The sequence below is a fragment of the Nanorana parkeri genome, unplaced genomic scaffold, assembly GCF_000935625.1.
Source record: "Nanorana parkeri isolate BGI_ZX_2015 unplaced genomic scaffold, ASM93562v1 scaffold26, whole genome shotgun sequence".
In the NCBI taxonomy this organism is placed as follows: Eukaryota; Metazoa; Chordata; class Amphibia; order Anura; family Dicroglossidae; genus Nanorana; species Nanorana parkeri.
In genome coordinates, this window is record NW_017306294.1 from 1,128,607 (window position 1) to 1,152,029 (window position 23,423).

The window sequence follows — 23,423 nt, forward strand, 5'->3', positions numbered from 1 at the left end:
CACAAGGTCTAGGGGTTGAGCACCCCTCAGTATCTGTTGCATTCTGACCTCGTCGTCTGTGATGGGATCCATCTTCATTTTCAGCAATATATGGTGCAGTATCTTGTCAAGACGCCTCATATAGTCAGACATCTTGTCGCCCTTTTGTTGATAGGTCTGCTCATATTTGTACATCAGTCCAGCAGCCTTCTCAGTTCGCCCGAAAACTTCTTGTAGTATGTTCAGGTAATCAAGAGCAGTACAGTCTTGCTGGCTGAGCTTCAGATTTCGAACAGCCTCTGAGGCGAGTCCCTTTAAGCTCTCTGTGATTCTCTGTTTTTTTCTGTGCCTCTGGGATGTCCCATTCATCCTGAGCCTGCATTGCTTGATCAATCCAATGCTTTGAAACTCTCCTCATTATCTGGCACTGGCAGATTGCCTGAGAAGATTCTCAATCTGAAGTATCCAAAGCCAGTATACGGAGGGTTACTCTTCTGAAATTTTAGCACAATGTCTCCAATTGCAGTGATAAACTCTGACCCTATGGTGGCTACTGAACTCGATGAGGAGGTACTCTGTGTCAATGTCGCTTGACTTGCACTTTCTGGGTTGTCTGTCGCTCTGTTCCGCTGGATCAGTTGGGCTTCTACATCACCAGTCAGTTGCACACTTGCACCCTGAAAGCAGACAGGGATACCCTTTTTCCATTGTAATAGAACATAGGTATGAGAGGTTTATGAGTTCACTTTCATGTCTATTATCAGCCCCCATTGTTCAGGTGTCAGTACACGTGTAGACTGCAGAGAGCCCAGTCCACCCCTCCTCCTCTCCAAAGCACAGCCTTCTGGGAATTGTAGTATCAACAATTTCTCACAGTACAGCTTGTCCCTGGCTCGGCACTATAAATTCCACAAGTCACTGTGTCCCACAGGCTGCGCAGTATCAATTAACTATTTACAGGCAGATGTGTATTTAATCCTGTAGTAACTCAATAGGGGCTACAAACACATACAAGGCCAATAATTTTAACAGAAGCCAATCAAAGGGTTAGTAAACCATCAGTGGTTTTTGCATATATCTATTGCTAGCAAGCAGTAGATATATACAGAACGATTCAAAATTTTTTTATTAGCATTGTGGGGGGATTTTTTGTTTAACCTTTAATGTCACTTTAACCTTCCAGCATGTCTTTGGAGTAGGGTTGCCACCTGTCCAGGATTCACCCGGACAGTTCGGGTTTTGAATGCTGTGTCCAGGTTTCATGGCAGCAGAAACCTGGACACAAGATGTCAGGCAGACAGAGGCAACCAAAATGAAGATAGGGGCTACTGGCCCCCCACTGCAAATAGTCTCAACTGTGATATTTACATATGAATGGGCGGCAATTTTTATATATGAATAAGCCACGACTCATTCTCCCAAAAAAATGTCCTCGCGTCGATTGAGTGTTCGGGTTTCGCTTGAAGAAAAGGTGGCAACCCTACTTTGGAGTATGGAAGGAAACCGGAGAACCCACACAAGCACAGGGAGAACATGCAACCTCCTTGCAGATAGTGTCCTGACCAGGGACCCTCAAGGCAGAAGTGCTAACCACTACACCACTGTGCTGCCCAGAAAAAGTTTGCAGTATGCAGTGAAATCAGAGTCAGCAGTTTTAGTATGGAGAGGAGCCTGTACAACTGTAGAGGACTGAAGGTTAGGCTAACCCCACCTCCCTGAATGCAGCCTGCCTGGTAAAATACTTCCCTGCATTCCCATTGCATGGTTTGTACTGTTGAATGGCTGGGACTGCCATAAGTATGGACCATTTATAGGCATGAATGGGGCCATGGCACACATCAGCACTACTGCTGGGCTAGGTAGCACAGTGAAGATCTCGGAAACTAGGAAGAAAGTTGATATTTCACCTTGCCAGCTGAATTCAGGGGGTGGGCGGTTAAATGACCTTTAGTGAAGTTGTCCTTTAATGACTCTCTGAACTGGAACATAAGCCTCTAACTTCACTGGCTCCATGCTTCTCAGTGACTTACTAAGCAGTACACATACAGAATAAGCATGACAACGTATAGCAAGTAATATATTACACGGATATTTTAGCAACTAATAAGTAAACAAACAACAAAGGCAGCTCTCTATTTCCATGATACTTCTTTACTTTCGTCTATCAGAAAATGGATGCATGCATGCTTTGGGTTTTCTTCTTAGTTCTGCTCTCAGTTTACATTCGTCTTCATTTGATGTATGACAACAAAATATAAGATATTTTATTACAGATGTACAGGTATGTAAAGGAGAATGAGAAGGTCACACGGCGTCTGGGCATGTGCACTGAAACATATTCACCTGACAATATTTTTCACTCAATACCAGGAAATAAGCTAACCACAGCAGATATGACAAGCCACAGGAACTTAGTGCTAACAAACGGCTCTTCAAAATATGTACTTGTGAACTGTGTTTTGCTATTTGAAGTTATATCATGAATTGATTTGTATATTTCATTATGTTTCAATGCATTTCTGTTTTGGTACCACAGAGCTTTCAATCTAATTTCCAGATCATGATCATATATGTTTTCTCTGTGACTAATACAAGTGAATAACCAATATACTTTTTAAATGGTGGTAGAAAACTAGGAGGAATCTCACATAGAGAGAACATACGAGCTTGGTGCAGATGATGGTCTGGGGAAAATCAAACCCTAGCACATGGTCACATCCACAAACCACTTTTTATGCGATACAATTTAGGATATTTTGCATCTTATATGACATTTTCCACATGTGTGTGTTTAGTTTTCTTTTTCAATATTTTTATTGTTTCACAAGAAAAAAGAAATTCCATGTTCAAAAACAGGAAATAAGGTATACAAATACTTAGGGAGATCATACAAGGTATTAAGTACTGCAAAACTCTGTATAAACGGACCAGAACAACAGCAACAGCATTTTTAAATTGACTTCTGAGTTTAGTGTCCCTCTAAACATTGGAATCTTTAATCGTTTTTCATGCATTTTTTGTGCGTTTTTAGGCTTAAAGGAGTTCTAAACTCACAGCATATGTTATCCTGTGATAACAACAGCTTTTATGTAGTGAGTGCTGACTTCCATCTGTCCATCACTTTTAGCAACGTCCTGGATTCCCAGTGTGCTTTGCATCTCTTTCAATGTTGCTTGATGGGATGCAGTCTCAATTTCTCACGAATACATAACCCATCATGCATTGCTTCCAGCAAGCCATGATAATGTTACATTGTTCAGACATTGAGTTGTAGTTCAGAAGGCAGACTCTGTGAGTTGAGGCACAAGGAAGTACATCCCATGGGCATCTTCAATAAGTTTATGAACTTGTAGATCAATATGGCTATTAGGATATTGATAGAATGTAGAAATTCAATATAGAAATACTATTTCTTTTTAGTTTTTTACCACAGATACCTTTTATACCTTTTTTGTTTTAGCCAATGGAAAGCTAATTACGAGGAGGAGGAGACAGTTGTTAAGCATAAAATTGCATGGAAAACACACGTTATGTGTGTTTTTCAGGCATTTTTTGGGTTCTCCTATTGTAGTCTTTTGGGGCCAGAAATGCACAATCAAGCCCCAAAGAAGCTACTGTACTTTTTGAAATGCTGAGCAACAGCACTTTGCTCAGATGGGCACAATAGAATAACATGGAAATCTGAGTGCGGAGCACTGAAGCACATCTGGAAACGTGCTTTAACCTACTAAGGTATAAATGGGCTCAGAATAAAACAGGAGCTTTTATAGTGTATGCCATCTGCTCCTTGTGACCTAATCAAGAACAACATAAGATAGATTGTATGTGTTTCATACACACTGGGGAGCTGCTTTGACCAAGGAAGATATGGTATCATATAATATGATATAGGGCATAATGTTAATGGTTGTGGTGTGTTATTCATTTATTTAAAGTGGAGCTCCAGGAAATGATTTTTCACATTTATATTGGTCCAGCTTGGCTCGATGTTAATATCCATAGCGGATACCTGGAGGGATCTGCTGGGGATCCTGAAAAGCACTGTAGTAGGCTACACTACGTACAGTGATAGCCGTGATCTTCTGGCTGTGGCTCCAGCAGTAGACATGTGCATTTGGATTCGGACGTACCTGCAAATCAACAAAATTCAGTTGATTCGGCGGGTGCCTCTGAATCCAAAACAGCGAAAACATTTGTTTTCTTTGATGAAACAAATGGAAATGTTTTCCGTTTCCATTTGTTTTGTCAGAAAACACATTTTTATGTCGTGCACATGTCTATCCAGCAGCTTCCCCTCTGCACACTGAGTGCAGGGAGTCACTCCCTGGGCACCGCTGCCATTTAATGAATAAAAGACATTCTTTGACTGGACAAGTTGGAGATCATGATGTCATCTGCCCCTCCTTTCCACCTCATCCTATCAGAGGGAGCTTTGTATTCATTGAAAAAAATAAAAATCAAGGTGTTCTCTCAATGACGACGGTGCCGATTGAGTCTCTGTTTTCTTTGTGCAAAGAGGGGAAGCTGCTGGACCACCGCCTGGAAGATCAGGGCTATCTCTATATGTAGCATGGACTACTACAGTGAATTTCAGGATCCCCAGTGTCCCTCTGGATAGTGGCTATAGATATTACATTGAGTCACGCTGAACCAATGTAAGCTTGCACAAAAGGTAATTCATGGAGTTCCACTTTCAATCTGAAGAATGAGTAAAGTCTTTAATATTTAGGCAAATAACATTGATAGATATCAAACAGAAATAGGTTCAGACTGGTCTGCATGGTAGTTTTCCCCTTGGCTACCAGGCAGTCTCTGTTTTCTTTGTGCAAAGGGGAAGCTGCTGGAGCACCACCTGGAAGATCAGGGCTATCTCTATATGTAGCATGGACTACTACAGCGAATTTCAGGATCCCCAGTGTCCCTCTTGATAGTGGCTATACCCTGTTTCCCCGAAAATAAGACCTACCCCGATAATAAGACCTGGTACTATTTTTGGGCATTTGCTAAAATATAAGACCTACCCCGAAAATAAGACCTAGTTGTGACCTTTCCCAGGGCCGGTGGTTGCATAAGGGGGAACTTGAAGAGCCGGAGGAGAGAATCAGCGGTGCCAACGAAGCCAGCGCTAGAGGAAGCAAGGCGGCACCGGAGGGAGCAGAGCCGCATAAGCCGATGCTTCCTCCTGTCACAGGCGGAGTGATACCAAACTCACTCCGCCTGTGAGGAATACTAGTGAAAGCGCGATTGGTTACCAAATTGCTCTTTGAAAGGTACGGCACCCCTGATTTCCCTGATCACCATATTCTTAACTTTGCCATTTTGGATTATTTAATTTGGATTTGCATTAACTTTGGATTGTTGTACATTAAAAAAAAAAATAAGACCTACCCTGAAAATAAGACCTAGTGTGTTTTTTTGAGCCAAAAAATATATAAGACAGTGTCTTATTTTCGGGGAAACACGGTACATTGAGTCACGCTGAACCAATGTAAGCTTGTACAAAAGGTAATTCATGGAGTTCCACTTTCAATCTCAAGAATGAGTAAAGTCTTTAATATTTAGGCAAATAACATTGATAGATATCAAACAGAAATAGGTTCAGACTGGTCTGCATGGTAGTTTTCCCCTTGGCTACCAGGCAGAAGCCGTGTACACAAAGGGGGTTCGTTTATAAAAGTTCTGCGTGGCATATAGCAAGTATTAGGCCCCATTCACATAAATAGCCGCGATATCGCGGGAATTACCGCGCGATAAATCGCTCAGTGTGAATGGGGCCTTAGGGTTTTCCAAGACAACAAAAAAAAGTTGGTCCATGTACAAAGTGGCATATGAACCACAAGTGACATCCACACTGGAATATAATGAATGCCTGATATAGTTTATATAGCAGCATCAGTTTGCTGCTAAAATACCATAATAGGGTTTGTTTTTTATCTTCCAAACAAGAGCAAGGCTTGTTCCTATTCTGCTGTAACTACTACTGTAGCAGTGTACTCAAAATATTTGGAATTGAAAAGAACAGGTGCTGCTGTCATTTGTGACTGGCCATCTAAATCAGGAAAGCGAGGGCTGGAGTTAATGTTAAGGAGGTATGCTTGCCAATGCAGAGACCACTGTAGAACTTCCTCCAACAGTAAGAGAATGGCTCAGTAAACTCACATAGACTTCTCCTTTTACTCTCTTCCTGACTGTCATAGATAACCCGCTGAAAGAAAGAATTGGCATTTATAACAAGGAAACCTTTCCGGTCTTTTTTCTCCTCTGTCATACAGGAAAGATTATGTCTCCATTTTTGCGCATAAGTCTTTCTAATTTTGAACTTGGACCGTACGTGCAATCTAATGGAGAGGCAACACAGAAACCCTATTGTGCTGTCATCATGAAAGAACCTATTGACACAGGTAAGCTCACTTAATACTTTGCAATGTCTTGTAATATGTTGCAATATGTTTAATCAAGGCTGTCACAGTTTACTTTGGCCAATTCTGGATGAACATATTAAATGGAAAAATATGCTGCTTGTCTGAATATGCAAATCATTTACTTAAATGTGGTCAAGATCTAATATTTAAAATGATACAAGCTGGTATATTGTATGCATTACAGTGCAAAGCTTGTCAGTGAGTTCTATCAAAGTACACTTAAATACAAATGTAATAGGTTTATGTAAAAATATACAATGATGCTAGGTCTGATGTTATATTTAAATGTTAACATGTAAGCATAGCCAAAACTTTAAAAAAAATGTTTTTTGGATAGAGTAGGGAAGAGTTAGAACCCTGTCAAGTTTTTATCACTGTCCAGGTCCTGTTGGGTGGATTCACCCTCCCTATTTGTCCTGGTGACCATTGTACCTAAGACAGAAAGTGATGGGAAAATAAAAGTTTAGGTTGTCACCAGAACATCTTCCAGTGGGGACACTTGTTTTGGTGACAACTGTCAGCAGAGAATGTTGCTCACTTTGTAGAGATTTCCTTTCACATTTGTATGCGTTGAAAACACAGACACCAAAAAAAAAAAAACTGGCAGGGATTTCAACCCTTCTCTACTCTATCCAATGCTGAAAAAAGTTTTGGCTACTAACACTGTGCTCTTGAAGTTCAATTTCTAGACTTGTGGGATGTTCTAATAATACTACAAGAGGGTACAATAATAATACTGTATTTAAAACAGGAAATGGAATGGAAATCAGAACAAACTATTATCAGCAAACTATTGTAAGCGCTAAAGCTGAACTTCAGGTGAACCGCTAAATACGCAAATGAAAAACATATACTGTACGTCCTATATTCCAAATGATTTGTAATTCTGTTCAGTCAGTCTTGTTAACCAGGAGCTCCTGCCAAACAGCATAAACAGGTTGTTGACCTTACTATTCTACTCATAGATAAGCAATAAAGTAGCATAACCACTGTTAATTGTGTCATCTCTCTGCTCTCTCTGCTTGTTGCTCCCTATGTAAAAATTGACTGATTTTTGCAATGCACTAGAGTGTGACCTCTCTGTCCCAGTCTAAATCCTGCTGTACTGGGAAATTCAGGAAGCAACTACAACTACAGATTCACTTAACTGTAATATTAACTATATTAATATAATTAATACAATTATTAATTACATTAATATGAATTATAATAACTGTATAGCGGTAGTAATTAAAAATACCATTTTTTAAAGTGCACCTGCACCACACTATGTACGTTACACTATATACATATTCTTAACAAGCATAAAAGAGCTTTAAAAAACAAGCCCTCCCCGACCTCTCTGGCTGCTTTTAAAGCATAACTCCAGGTTGAAAAAAGTGCCACACCCTGCAAAGGTTAAATGCTAATTAATTCTAAGTGGTAGAGAAAGAAGCATTTTTGTATACCTTAACCCCTGTTCAGCAGGTTTCAATGAATCCCTTCTCTCCCCGATGCTCCAGGCTCGGGGGTCCCCCTGCCCTTCTCACCTCGGTGCCCTGCATTGTATATGGAGGAGGCAGACCACGTCCGGTTGTTCCGGTGTTTTATCGAAAGTTCCAACCCGTCAAGATCTCCAACGACCTGACTTCCGGTTTAGTTAGAAGTAAGAGGTTTGGCCGAGAAGGCTCTACTGCACGTGCGCCACCCGCGGCATTTCCCTATACACAAACTACACAGCAATAAAGTATTAAAATGAACTGTCTTCAGAATAATCCAGCACGTTATTCATCTGAGTTGCCCGACTCAATACGTCCACCGCTTGTGGCCATATTGAGTGGGGCAACTCAGATGAATAACGTGCTGGATTAGTGTGACCTTAGTTTATTTTAATACTTTCTGGCTGTGTAGTATGTGTATAGGGAAATGCCGTGGGTGGCGCACGTGCAGTAGAGCCTTCTCGACCAAACCTCTTACTTCTAACTAAACCGGAAGTCAGGTCGTTGGAGATCTCGAGGAGTTGGAGCTTTCGACAGAACACCTGGACTGGTTGCACAGATGTAGGGAGTCCAGCAAAGCGAGGAATAAAGAAACTATTACTCCTTATCCCTCTACCCCTAGACATAACAAGATTTTTTTTTTTTGTACCTGGAATTGGGATTTACTGTGAGATTATTCAAAACTCTACAGTTGGGTTTTAGTCAGTTTCTAACAATTTAGAAACCCTTTCGGATGTTTACATTAGAGGGCTGGCAGGCTGCCAAGATTCTATTTTATACAAAACCACTGCCTGTGTTGTGAACTTTGAAAGTTAAACTCTTTACAATGCTTATAGATACATATAGGTATTTTAGTATTATATTATGCTAATCACTATGCATGATCTAGGCACAGATTCACTCTAATATAGCTAGGTCAAGTTGTATTTTGTAATATCTGCTGGGAGTTCAGCTATATGGCATTCGTGAGTACAAGATGATCATTTATTGGTCCCTGAAATTTCATCGTCTAGTGTACGAGTAGCTGCATTTCCACAAGGTACCTTTGAAGATCACAGATCAAAATGATGGACTATCAGTCATATTAGAACAATTTGGACTGAACACCTATCTCCCTGAGATAAGAGCATTACTTCAGGTTTCTAGAGTTGGCATACACATGTGCACTTTTCCCTAACCCCACCACCTACTGAATTCCAAAACGAATCTGCCCACATACATAATATTATTCCTATTATACAGGATTTATATAGCGCCAACAGTTTGCGCAGCGCTTTACAATATACGGAAGACATTACAATACAATTCAAGACAAGATGGTAAAGAGGGCCCTGCTCCTGAGGGCTTACAATCTAAAATAATAAATAAATAAATAATAATAAATAATAAACCATTAGCCCAATCCAGAGTTTAGTTGGGCAGGGATCGTATGCCTGAGATCTACCACTGAGCTAAGTGTTTTTGGCAGATAAAGTACTTGGCCACGTATGGAAAAAATATACTCACTTCCAAGCACAACCACAGCACAAAAGGGTGGGCCGGCGTGAGTTGGCAAGAAGAGGATCACCCTCCTCCTACGCTTCACCCACTATGTCTTTTTTGGAAACCACAGTAGGGTGATGATCAAAGTGGAGGAAATTAACCACCTAAATACTTATACTCCACTTTTCCTATCAAGCCAAAAACAGATAGCACTTTTATAGAACCCTGAATACAACAATAACAACTAAAAGTATACATCCTCCATATATGTATATGTGCACAAATCTCATTATAGGTACACTACCGTAGTACCTGCCTCCTTGTCTTATACACATCCAATCGTGTCTTACAGCAACACTGGGGGTACCCTCCTATTAACATATATATATAGATATATCTATAGATATAGATATATCTATAGATATAGATATATCTATATTTATATACACACACATGAACACATAAGCCAATTGTAACCACATTATGCTGGCAGTGTTCCATCAAACACATCACCCTGTAAGATATCACAGACTGACGTACAGTCCTATTATCTGGTGCCAGAAATAGATCCAATTATGGACCCAGTGATTAGTACAACCAAACAGGGGCTTGAAACGTGGGGGGACGGGGAGGCACTTGCCCCCGGGCGCTGGTGTGAAGGGGGCGCCGGCAGGGCCGGATTTTCCACAAGCTGCTCTCGCGGCTGCATACAAGTGATCTTGTATGCAGCCTGCTCGTTCGCCACCGTCGGCAAGACCCCCACACCCCTCTGCCGGCTACCTCTCTCCCCACCAACCGGAGATCCTCTCTTCAGAGTGGGGAGCAGAGTAGAGAACGTTCGTTCTCTGCTCTGCTCCATGTAAACAGTGAGAGGGGAGAGCTGTCTTCTCCTCTCAGTTGTCACAGGAGTTCCAGCACAGTGCTGTGCTAGAATTCCTGTATTGGAGGTGATAGGTTCAATAAAGAGAACCTGTCACCTCCAAATGTTATCACACATGGGATTTTTAGCTCCTGTGTGATAGCAATAAAGTTAAGTGAATTTTTTTAATCAAAATAGAAAATAAAAATTGATAAAACAAAGTATAAAATAAATGCAAATTATAAAAAGATAAGTAAAAAATAATGTTAAAAAAGTGATTAAAAAAAGTTTAAAAAAAACAATACAATCTAAAAATTAAAAAAATTATAAGATAAAAAAATTGTAAAAAATAAAATATCAATATAATGAGAAAAATAGAATGTGTAGCTGCCTAGTTTTTGTGATTACAGAGCCGAAGGTTCGGCAGCGGCAGTGGGAGGGACACAGGAGGTGAGCTTTGTGTCTAAAAATCACTGGCTTGATAAGTCAATTGGGGGGGAGGCGAGAGAGGTGGGGTTGTCAGTGTACACAGAGGTGGTGAGATGAGGAACAGGTGTGGGCCGTGTGGGGGTGCTACGAGTGTGCCCAGGAAATGGCCCAGAACTCCCTGGCACCATGGACCAGGGTACGGGACCTAGCACCAGTCCTCTGTAAATCATGGTGTTCTGTTTAATGTATTGCTGGGATTTGTAGTCCTCTATACAGTGGAAGAACTACCAGTGTCACAGCGGTTGCAGCTATGACAGGGCCCTAGCATTTCGCCACTTAGGGGGCCCTGGTAACCGCTGACATTGCAGGTTACTGGACCCCCTTCGTTCAGTCTGTGGTACTCCATCCTTCAGAGTTCAGACTGCATGGATTGTGTGCATCACGATTGAACTATTGTTTGGTTTGTGGGGGAGAGCTAATGAAAGACTTGCCCCCGGGCACCTCGTGACCTTGCTACGGCTCTGCAACCAAACTTCCACCTACATTAACGATCACCATAAACCATAGTGTAAAATAGCCAACCTCATGTGTCCATCACTGTAGCATAAAAAAAATTGAAAAAAGTGCACTACATGGACTAACAGCTTCTGGGGATGTGGGCACAAATGGTTAAAAGACGGTGTGCAAGCTCTATGAGGAGCCCTGTATGGAGCAACAATACACAAATAAGTTTGAGAGCGCTACTACTGTATAGGTAAACTCACGTTTGAGATGTCACTGTGTCTCAGGAAGAGGTCCTCTGTAATCCCTGTATAAAACGTAAATTAGCCAGGGTGAGGTGAAAGTGGGGTAGATAGATACGTGCCTGGATGTACCTAGGCTGGCAAGAATGGTCAAGTGCTGGGGCTGTGCGTACTCAGCTGGCCAGGCTGAGCCGCAACAGCAGTGTGAGGTGTGCGCTGATCCTCACCACATATTCCAGCTTGACAAAGCTGGAATACGTTCCCAGGGACATCATTTGTCTGGGGGGATGGTCTCCTCAATCCGGGTACTGTCCCTGGAAATCAGGGATGAATGTAGGGCTACAACAACTAATTGACTAAGTCGATTATAATCGATGATTTAAAAAGTTCTCAACATTTTCAATCATCGATTATTCACTAACCACCAGGGAAGCTCCACTGGCCACCACAGAGCCCCCACTAACCACCAGGGAGCCCCCACTACCCACCTGGGAGATAACCACAGAGCCACCACTAATTATTAGGGAGCCCCCACTGGCCACCACAGATCCCACACTGACCAGCAGAGAGCCCGCACTGACCACCTGACAGTCCGCATTGGCCACCTGAGAGCCTAATTGGGGAGCCACTTCTGCTGCACACACACGCACCTGTGAAACTCTCTGTACCCCTGGTGAGAGCCCGCACAGCCCACCTGAGACCCTGGAGACATCAGGCAGAGAACCCAGAGCAACAGAATATGTCGCTTCATACCGGTATTATTCTGCATTGCTGTAATATGTATTGCTGGGATTTGTAGTCATCTATAGCTGATGCTGTTCTGCATTGCTGTATATGGTATTGCTGGGAATTGTAGTTCTCTATAGCTTTTGGTAGTCATTATTGCTGGGATTTATAGTTCTCTATAGCCAATGCCATTCTGCAATGCTGTACAATGTATTTCTGAGTTAGTGGCAGAACTACCAGGGTCGCAGCAGTCATGCACGCCCACAGTCCTGACGAGGCATCCCTCCACTACCAGTGTGCTTTAAATTTCCTAAACTGATAAATACATTCACACTACATGGATGGCAAAAGTGGCAGACAGGGGCGGGGAGAAGGCTGGGGAAGAGGCAGAGCGGGAGGGGGGCCAAGTTGCTGCACCATGGGCCTCTGGGTTGTACTTGCCCCCTGGGCTAAAAGTTGTCAGTCAGCCCCTGCTTTGACTACACTGACAAACAGAGCTGTCTGTCGTATAGTGACGGGGAGGACTGGGTGGAGGCTCTCCCTGCGTCCTCCATTGCCATAGTGGTGGTGGGGAGCGGGTTGGTGGTGGACGTGTGCGCAGCAGGGTGCACCCACGTCAGCCGACACGTTGTATGCCAGGACAGGTGAGGCTGATAGGAGGGTTATAGAGGTATATATGGAGGAGTAAAGAATCTATTTCTGGCACCAGATAATGGAAGTGTAGATCAGTCTGTGATATTTTACAGGGTGATGTGTTTGATTGTAGTTTATATATGTTGGATACAATGGATTATGCACATAGATATACATAGCTAAGGACAGGATTAACTCATGTTTTAGATGGAATACATACAGTACATAAAACATATGTGTGCAATATTTGTTGTTTGTACCCGTAGTAGGCCCGAGAAACAGAAGCGGCATTTTGCCTTTTTGAGAGGGCAGTTGACTCAAATTGGCTGTCAGAAGGATCACTTGATAGGGAACGTCTCCTACCAGATTCTGATCGTCACTCTGTAACCGTAAACTGTTGGTAACAGCATGCAGGGTGCATGATTAGGCAAGCACTGGAGAGAAAACAGCAAAGCATTTAAGTGGCAGCACGAAACAAAGCCCACCCTGTGTTACCACATATAAGGCCAGCAAGAAAGGTTTAAGCAACAAGGCTGTCACAAGGCTGTCATAGTCAGCACTGCAGTTTGTTTCCTTCCCCTCTAAGTGAAACATTTTCCATAGTGTGATTTTTTGAATGTGTTAACGGCTTCATAGCAAAGTATCAAAGGATAGCACGTTGCTCACCAACTACTGTCACACACAGAATGTAAATGGCTGAGTCACAATATAATATATGCTGCTGCTAGCAGTTTAATTACCAGAACATATTACTGAATACATAACAAGACATTCTAGTACCCCCACTAGAGCTAATTAAATAGTATATATATAGTTCAGACAAAATAGAGCAGGAATCCATTGTAAGTGCAGAGGTGCAAGCACAATGAAGAGAATTTATCAAAACTGGAGCAGACAAAGTCTGGAGCAGCTGTGCATGGCAACCGATCAGCCTCTCTCTTTCATTTTCAAACATTAACTAAACAAACTGAAGAGAGAAGCTGATTGAAGCAGTTGTGCTCCAGTTTTGATAAATTCCCCCCACTGTGTCTCTGCTCAAATGGGGGACAGAGGCATTTTGGTATCTGACCCTTGGATGTCAAAGAACTTTGTCCTGAAAATATCTGAAGCATCACTCGCACACAGACCTCGTGATTCCTAACAAATGACAACTAAAGGAAACAGCTACATCAATGACATCACTGCCTGCACACCTGAAGCTTTACCATAGACATATGTTTGAGTCACTAGGTTCTACAGTATGTTAGGGATGATTCTAGATTCAGTGCAGTCGGCTGAGCCACCAATGGGAGTTTGATATTGACCGCTTGGTAAGGGTATTGTCTACCAGTGCCAACAAGATCAGACTAGAAACAGGTAGGAAATAGAATATAAAAATTATTGTTTGCTGTATTCTTTCTGTCAATCTGCATCATAATGCTCACAAGTTTTACTTTAGATTACCTGTCACATTACAGGTGAAACTCGAATAATTAGAATATCGTGCAAAAGTAATTGCAGTAAGTGCTGCAAAAGGGGCCCAAACCAAGTACTGAGTACATATGCATGCTTGTACTTTTCAGAGGTCCGATATTGTTCTATGTACAATACTTGTTTTATTGATTGCATGTAATATTCTACTTTTTTGAGGTTGTGGATTTGGGGTTCTTGGGGTTTTCATGAGCTGTAAGCCATAATCATCACAATGATGACAAATCATGGCTTGAATTATCTTGCTTTGCATGTAATGAGTCTATCTCATATATTAGTTTCACCTTTTAAGTTGCATTAGTGAAATAAATGAACTTTGCACGATATTCTAATTATTCGAGTTTTACCTGTATAGCTAAAATTATAATTATCTACCAGTTACCAGTGCAGTTACAATGTTTGCCTTGTCCCAAGCAAATCTCCTGTACGATTGCCAGTGATGGCTCTAAAAACAAGTGTTTAATCCATGGCACAGCTATCTTGTACAAGTCCAAGCCACTAGAATCAGCAGGCCTGATGGGCACGAAAGCATATGTGCATACATGAACACATTGAGTGTGCGCAGACAAGTACATTGTATGCTCACGAAATGTACTGTGTGCCCCCTTGATGTGCATGGAACATGAATACATGGAATTTACTAAAAAGTGTGGTTTGCTGTGAAATGCACTTTCCAGTACTGTATATGGATGTATGGCAGCTAAGCAGCGGCAAGCTGAAACTAAAAACAAATGTTCTCAGTGTGGACAACTATCATAAATAGAGACTGAAAGAAAATCCTAATACAAAAAAAGCCTCAGTGAGCCTTATGCTGGAGCGGCATTATACTGCACATGCAGAGACCTTTTTTTTTTGCATATGCGCAGGCGTTTAAGCACTAGACATAGGAGATTCCATACATTGGTGCTTGGAATAGTGATTCCAGTGATAAACACCTTTACATACTGTTTTTTTTTTTAGTCTACAACAGCATAGTGACATTACGTTTAGCTTGGCGAATGCACATTTCACTGTTTAGTGAGCTGGTCACGTGATTATTTTTAAATTTTACTTTATTTAAAGAAAAATACTGATGTGTATTGGACAGACGGCACAGAATCAGATGTCCAATGCAATAGGACAGCACTGTATTTGTTAAATATCTGGGTATTATCAGCTGGGCAGTTGTCAGGAACAAAATGTCTGTAGATATCTGGGCATGCATGTGTGCCCGTGATGCAAAGGTACCATAACAAATTTTGGTTGCTTTGCTGGTTCATTTGCTTTAGTAAATTAAGTCCAGTGCCTATTAATTGTTCATACTGTATTTCCTACTAGGACTTACCTGAACTTTATAACATTACGAATTATTTTAATTTTTCTATTCAGATAATGGAAAGATTTTTGTCCAGAAGAAGCCGACCATGTACCCTCCTTGGGAGAGCACATTTGATACTCATATTAATAAAGGAAGAGTCATGCATATTATTGTGAAGGGGAAATCAGAAAGGGTGACATCAGAGACCACAATTGAACTGAATTCATTAGCTGAGCGATGTAAAAAGAACAGCGGAAAGATGGAGATATGGGTAAGATCTATTATTTGTTTTATTCATCCTTTACATTTTTGAAAGGTGTCACAAGGCTTGCCAAATGAAAAGTTATTAACATTCAGGCTACATTCACACTATGCATGAAAGTGCGATTTGGGATTTCTGCAGCAGGAACCTTCTGTGCATCCAGGGATAGTGATTTATTCCAAACCACATGTAATCGTATCACATACTATTACATGCGGAGTGCCACTTACAGATGGGGCCACTGTCACCCGGCCATTTGCTTGAAAGGGTGACAGCGGCTGCATCTAAATGTAATATTTAAGATTCCTACTGCAGGAATCCCAAATCACACATTCACACATAGTGTGAATGTAGCCCCAGTTCAAAATGGCATAGAAAATAATGTTGATAATTTGCAGGTTGAGGCTTACGCTGGCCTCATCCAGCTTACTGTGTATACTGCACTGCTAGATATCAAGAGTTCTCTCACCATACTCTGAGAGCCAGAGACAACAAAGGGAGATATGACCGTACACTGTCTCTCTCATTCCATTTAATCATCTTATAAGAGGAATCAGTGCCTCTAAAATGGGTTGGTATAAAATAGGGTTGCACAGATACCAAGTACAGTACTCGGTACAAGTACGAGTACATGTACCGATACTTTTGAGCTCCAAGACTACACTAGAGAAAAAATCAAAAGTTAGGAGGCATCTGTCATTTGTAAGGAGCACACGGAGCTCCTGGGATTTGTACATCTCTGTTTTAATGTATGATTTTGTTTTTATAAATATAAATAAAGGGATGCACAGATACCAGTTTTGCGAGTACAAGTACTGGTACTTGAGTAAAGCAAATATGTTGCGCTCGGTCTATGTAATCCAACTGCACACTAAAGTGTTAATAAACGAATCTGTGTAAAAATTACAACAATCCGTGTGAAAAAATTGATTCAAGTGGATTATTTACATATGACTAGAAGGTTCAACACACAAACATAATAAGAATAATAAAAATCAACACTGGAACCTTCAGAATTAGTGCCAGTGATCAACCTCATTGGTTCAGCATGTATATTTTAAACACGTGAACCTCTGGCCAGCGGTGTAGTAAAACAACACAGAAAACTAAAATTTAAATCGTGATATTAATTCAAGCTGTGAACAAACTTTGAAAAGGAAGGAGGGGCTCTGTGGTGGCCCTCCAATACTAAAAAAACAAAACAAAACAAAAAAAATAAATAAAAACGTGCAAATAAATCAAAACTCTAAAATAATAACAGCAAAGAAACTGACATTTCAAGGGGCATGTATCATTACATGCATAACCAACGAACAGCACAGAGTTTCCACGTCTTCCCCATTATTTGACGTGATATCGTCCCTTATATGCACATATAGATTATTTTTTACGTAAATGCAAACACCCCCCCCCTCTTCTCCCACCTCTGTCCCTCCTAAACAGGTTATACCCCTCTATATTAGTAGCCCAGTCATGCGTGCTGTCCAGCCAGGTTTCCGCTATACCCACTATGTCGAAGTCCTCTTCAATTAACCTAATTTCAAGCTCCTCTATTTTATTTGCCAGACTTCTAGCGTTGGTGTACATACATTTAATTCCTCTCTTTTTGTGGGACAAAAGTTTACTACCTTGTTGTTCCCCACTATTTTTATTGTTATTATTCTGCCTTGATTTCGGTCGTCCGTTGTTAGTTATACTTACATGTGCCAACGGATTTCCTATATTGACTGGAGTGAGCCCACTATTATTAACTCCTTTTTTACTACTTTCTGTGTTATTTTTATCTATGATTAAATTATCAACGTTTAGTTTAAGTAATTTTATTTTTATACCCTCCCACACACTTTCTAGTTTAAAAGCTCCTCCAGTCTTTCTACCATTTTCTACCATGAGTAGTTCTCATGAAAATGCTAAGTATCTGCACTGGTACTCGAAAAGTATCTGTGCATCCCTAATATAAACGAATGAAAAATAAACCATGATTGACAAAATTAATATTAGTATTGGTACAAAAGTATGAGCTTAGAGCGTATTTCCACTTTTACAGTCAACTTGAGAAAACTGTATGTTTGTTATGTGTTCCTATTCATGCAAATTTCTTACCTTTTAGATGTGTCTGTCCTCATAGAAGGGCCATGGACAGACTGATCTCTCTCTCGTTAACATACAATGCTTATTGTTCTTTTACCCCTTTTTTAAGACAGACAGTGATCATATCTTATTTACAAATGACAATGAGATTTACCAGCACAGTACAGACAATGTTAATTATGTTAACATTAACCTGCCCAGCACCCTGTGCATCCCCAAGCAAATCTTAGTACAGAGAACAACTTTGCATTCAGAAAAAAGCATGAAATGTAAAAAAAATAAAAATAAGTTATGATATGTGAATGAGAAACTTGCCCAGTATGGCAAATGCTGGCTGTCCTCACCACAGTTTTATTGTGCTTTTTCTTCTTTATTAAATCAACCCAGTTGTATGCCATCGGATGCATAAATAGATACTAAGCCATCTATCTATGTCTAAATATATATATATTTTTTAAAAGAGGCATGGTTTCATAATGTAATAGTTATCACATGTAAAAAGTCTGTAGCCTCCCCCCCTCCCCCCTGCACTTACCTCTCTCCTCTGGTTCCATCCTCCGGGCTCCGCCGCCGAGTCTCTCCTCACTATGCAATTGATAAAAAATAAATAAATACAAATTAAAAAAATTATTAAATAAAAAATAAAAAGTGATAAAAAAAGTTTTAAAAAATAAAGAAATGTTAAAAAAAATTGAAACTAACCCCGCCGCCCTGCCATCTGGTTGCCATTCTAGCGGCAGTGAGAGTAAAGGAAGGTATCTAATTAATTTTTTTATGTAACCAGTGTGTTTAGAAAAAGAATGTCAGCGATGGCAGCCTATGTGTTTCTCTTGTGACAGTTTACCTTTAATATCACTAGGAAGGGTAAATCACAATTGTGATATTCATTGTGGAAAAAACAGGAGAACATATGTTCCAGCAGTAATTTTGTAAATCTTGAAAGTTCAGATTCACCAAATTAGAAGCAATAACTCGTGAGCGCATTGATCATATCATAATTAAGTGTGTTTTTTACAATCATCTTTCTTCAACTATATAAAATAATGTAAAAATATTGGAGGAATCTGTCATCAGTAAAATGAGTGTTCAGAATGAAAATGTTCTTTTGCTTTCTGTACAGATAGAACTCAAACCACAAGGCAGAATGATTATGAATGCAAAATACTTCCTGGAACAGACAGGTATCATAATTTTCTACTTATACGCATTGTATGTAAGAGTATGTAGGCTTTATGGTAACCTTCTCCTTATAGGCAGGAGATTTTGAAAGCAGAAGCTGCATGTATGTTGACCTATAACAGAGAGCACGCCACCCCCCCACCCCCTGAATTCTAGAGCACTCTTTTATGTAAATCTCAACCAGCTCCTGTGTATAAGAGCATAGGCTACCTCCCGTACCTCAATATTGTCCTGCAACTATAATAACTAAATCTTGTGATTTAGTACAGCCACTTCTAACTTGTTGCTCTTACCAGATGTGTTGAAGTCCCATATGGGAAATATGAATCTGTTCACAAATCAATTAGTATACTGTACATTCCTACCATTTTTTTAGGACGTTCTTTAGTTTTCTGCTGTCATCCTTTATCATTCTTAGGTCTTTATTTTTTCACCCATACTATGCTCTGGTCTATCCTTCCTAACTGTGCTTGGTCTCATACATCCACGAGAGTTCCCATCCCTCTAATGCTTCCCTTAATTGCTTGCCTTTCTTGAGTATCTGCTACACAGCCACTGTGTTTTCTAATTTCTGTGTTTGGTTTAGCCCTTCTAATCCTTTTCCCTGCCCTCTCATGTGTTAGTCTTTTGGCTTCTAGTCCCTGTTGATGTATCCAGACTTTTGGGCTTTATCTGGACCTCCTGTCTGCTATTTTGGTAACAATCATGGCTTGACTTCTGAATCCTGTTTTGATCTGTACTGCCTAGCCTGTCAGCATGTGTATAGATTACAATTCTTTTTCTTTACTTTGCTTAAATTTATCTGGCGTCACCAGTAAAGTAATCCCAAAAGTTGCAATCTGGGAATGTCATGCAGTATAGTCAACATTACCACGAGAAGGAATCTACTGAAGATTAAGTTTTTTTATGCCTTGACATAAACTTGTGCAAACCAGAGGTAACATGAAGCACCTACACTAAGCCATATCCTTTAAACTCAAACCCTTGACCTGTGACTCCTATACCTGTACTTCCTCTGGATACTTGATTTATTTATTCTGATCATTTTATTGGGTTTCATTGCTTTAGAAAACAATAAATCACACAAATATTAGCAGCAGTCGTTTGCATGTTTATGACACAAATTTATTACCAAATCAGTTCACTTTTAATAGGTTCAGAGATTGTACACATTTTAACTGTGCTAGTCATCATCAGCAATACACATAGTCCTGCAAAACATTCTGTAAAGTTATATTTTATTGCTAAACATGGATCCTTTTTAACATTTGTGTTTTCTACAGATCCTAAAGGTCATTTTGAATCAGAAGCAGAAAGCCAGTTTCCCTTACATCAACGCCGCGGAGCCATTAAACAAGCCAAGGTTCATAATGTCAAGTGTCATGAGTTTATAGCCACCTTCTTCCCACAGCCAACATTTTGCTCCGTCTGTCATGAATTTGTTTGGTAATCCTCATGTTTTTCTGTACGTTCAGATTCATAGCATAGACCATAATGTTTACCTTTAGATACTTACAATACATATCAATGCTCTTTACACAATTGTGGGTGCAAGTTGACTGTAAATATTCTATGAAGAGCACATTTCCATTTTGTTGCTTTTTCTCAGTCTATTATTCAATAGAGTTACACTGATCTTTATAATGAGGAACAACTAAGTCAAGGTTTATTTAATAAAAAAAAAAAACCATTACTGAAGCTGTAAAACTGAAAAGAAGAGCGTACAAGTAAACTTAGCATCTCAATGCATTTTTATTGAAGGAATAAATGGGAATAGCATGACCCTACCTCCCTTTAGATGCAAAGCAGTTCACAGTGAGCTCCCAAATATCAGCATGTATTGAACCATTAGTGATCAGGCCATTACTGGCTGTTGCATCCTGTCATTTGAGCTGGAGTTGGGTGAACCAATGTTTCAGGTTTGACATTTTCACTGCACTTTTAACATGTTTACAATAAGCAAGCATTAATATCAGTAGTACAAACTTTTTTTTACAACCCAACCATACAAAGATGTGTAAGTTTGGAGAGATGTAATAGCTGTTATGGTGCTGCAACTAAGTACAGTTTAGTACTTGGTTGATATATACTATGACGCAAATGTTAATGAATAAACACCTTTGTTAATACTTTTGAAAGCAAACAGCAAATGGACACAAGTCTGTTATAGAATGCAAAAATATTTTGACGTCAACATTCCTCTTAGCTAACCTAATTTCAATCAACCTGTACAAACCATAAAATAGAATAAAAATTTCAATCAGCCTGTAAAAAAGCATGAAATTATTATCAAATATAACCAAATCTTCAATCAACCTGTAAGAACCATAAAATTAAATATATGTGCCTATTATTGCTTAGAATGGGATATTACAAACTTAAAAAATGTTTTTGTTAATCTTCAGATTGATCCCCATGTTCACGTAGAGTTACTGGGACCCCAAACTGTACACATGGCAAAAGCTTCTCAAGAATTTGAGATTAAGCCCCACCCCCTGTCATTCAGTTGTCAAATGTCTGTGCCTCCACTGCCCACTGAAGCTCTGGCATTTGACACTTGGATAATAGCGACATGGGGCATTATTTTTACTTTGGTAGAAACAAAGGTCCTATGTATAATAGGGGCATCAGGATTAATTTGATGACTGACACAGTTACCTACAGGCAGCAGATAATAACTGCACATCTGTTACCTTAGGCATATTTAGGTCTTATCAATACCACATCAAGCATTTAGGCAAACATATGACAATGTTTCTTAATCCAGCTCTAAGTGTATTAAAAAATAATTATTGAGTGAAAGTTTCACATTTAAATGTAGCTAATCCAAAACTGAATCATATCATTTTGCAATGTCTGTTTTTCCTATGGTTTCACCTGGCTATTTGTACACTCATTTTTTTTAATATAGTATTCTGCTTGATTAATGAAACAATAGGATTAAAGAATTTACCTTGTACAGAATTTTAGCATAAGTTTGCCTCCAGATTCAGGGGAAATGGAAAATAAATGGTTTTCCTCTGAAATGCAGCATAATCCTAAAGCCTATCTCCAGTTAAAAAAAACTACTTTTGCAAAAGGGTTACCCCCACACTGCAAGGGTTAACTGGTTGTTTTAATCTAGAGAACCCTTGTAAAAGACTTGTACTTACATGATCCCTGGTCCATGACCAACTGCTGCAACCTTGGTAGTTCTCATGAAAATGCCAAGTATCCGCACTAGTATCTGAACATCCCTACCCCCATCTAACCCCACTGCAAGAGTATTTTTTTTTATTTACCCAGAGGTTGGCTTTAAGCTTAAGTTGTGTTACAGAATGACTTTTCTAATGTCATACTCAAATTACACCAGTATTGAAACAAGTCCAACTACAGTGAGAGTGCTAAGCCACTTGCACTCTACTTAACATTACACCCAAGTGAACTATAATGACCCAGGTTTTACAGATTACTTCAAGGCAAACATTGTTTAATAATAATTTGTCAGTTAAAACTACCACATGCTGTTTTCATATACTGTATCTTTCAAGTACTTTGGGGGTGAATTATCCCCGCCAAAATGTCCTAGCTCTACATTTTCATGAAGATCTGGGGCTGAAACAATTGTGAAACACTGATCTGTGCTCACAATCAAAGAGTAAAAATGGGTGCAGGCCCTCTAACCAAGAGCTGTTCATGTGGTAAAGACCACACTCTCAGGGAATTATGGGGCAGCCTTTGTGCCCTGGATTTTGCACCTGTACATTTGTGCCATGCAGTGAGCTTAAATACAGTGACTGACTGTACCCAGTGGCAGCATGCTTACATTTTCACTTTCTGATGGCAATATATAAGGTAAAAGTTGCTAAAAAAACAAAAACTAAACCCATAATTCCTTCCAAAATACATAGATACATACAGTACATACATACACTGAGTGGCCAGATTATTATGACCACCTGACGTTTGTAGGCAAATTAGCTATAATTAGCTATAATTTCATCCTGAAGTTGCTAGAGGGCCAGACCATTATAAATAGGGAAGCAGGTTGTTTACCACGACAGTAGAAGTGATTTTTTTTCTGAAGATATGGGTAAACAATGCGATTTAACAGCCATTGAATGTGGGATGATTGTTGGCGCTTGGAGCCATGGAGCGAGTATCAGCAAAACAGCAGAATTTGTTAAATGTTCAAGAGCAGCTGTTGTTAAAATGTTTAAAGACTGGACTGTCAGCCGAAAATCTGGGTCTGAACGTGCGAATTGTGGCCCTCAGCGACTAGTCAATGTTAGGGCAGAACGGAGAGTGGCAAGACTGGTACAAGACAACAGAAGGGCAACAGTGCAGTGTCAGATTCCTCGCATCACCTTTCAACATCTCGTGGAGTCACGAGG

The 23,423-nt window shown here is 40.1% G+C and overlaps 1 protein-coding gene across 2 annotated transcripts in view; it reads left to right on the forward strand.

Annotated features, from left to right (window-relative positions):
- The first annotated feature begins 6,258 nt into the window (after positions 1–6,258).
- Positions 6,259–23,423, forward strand: part of PRKCQ (protein kinase C theta) — a 42,647-nt gene continuing 25,482 nt past the window's right edge. For both annotated transcript variants that reach the window (XM_018565881.1, XM_018565889.1), the window contains exons 1-4: positions 6,259–6,380; positions 15,590–15,789; positions 18,992–19,052; positions 20,334–20,496. In XM_018565881.1, coding sequence (XP_018421383.1) covers positions 6,260–6,380; positions 15,590–15,789; positions 18,992–19,052; positions 20,334–20,496 — 545 coding nt within the window. In that variant the 5' untranslated portion in view covers position 6,259. The remainder of the gene's footprint in view (positions 6,381–15,589; positions 15,790–18,991; positions 19,053–20,333; positions 20,497–23,423) is intronic.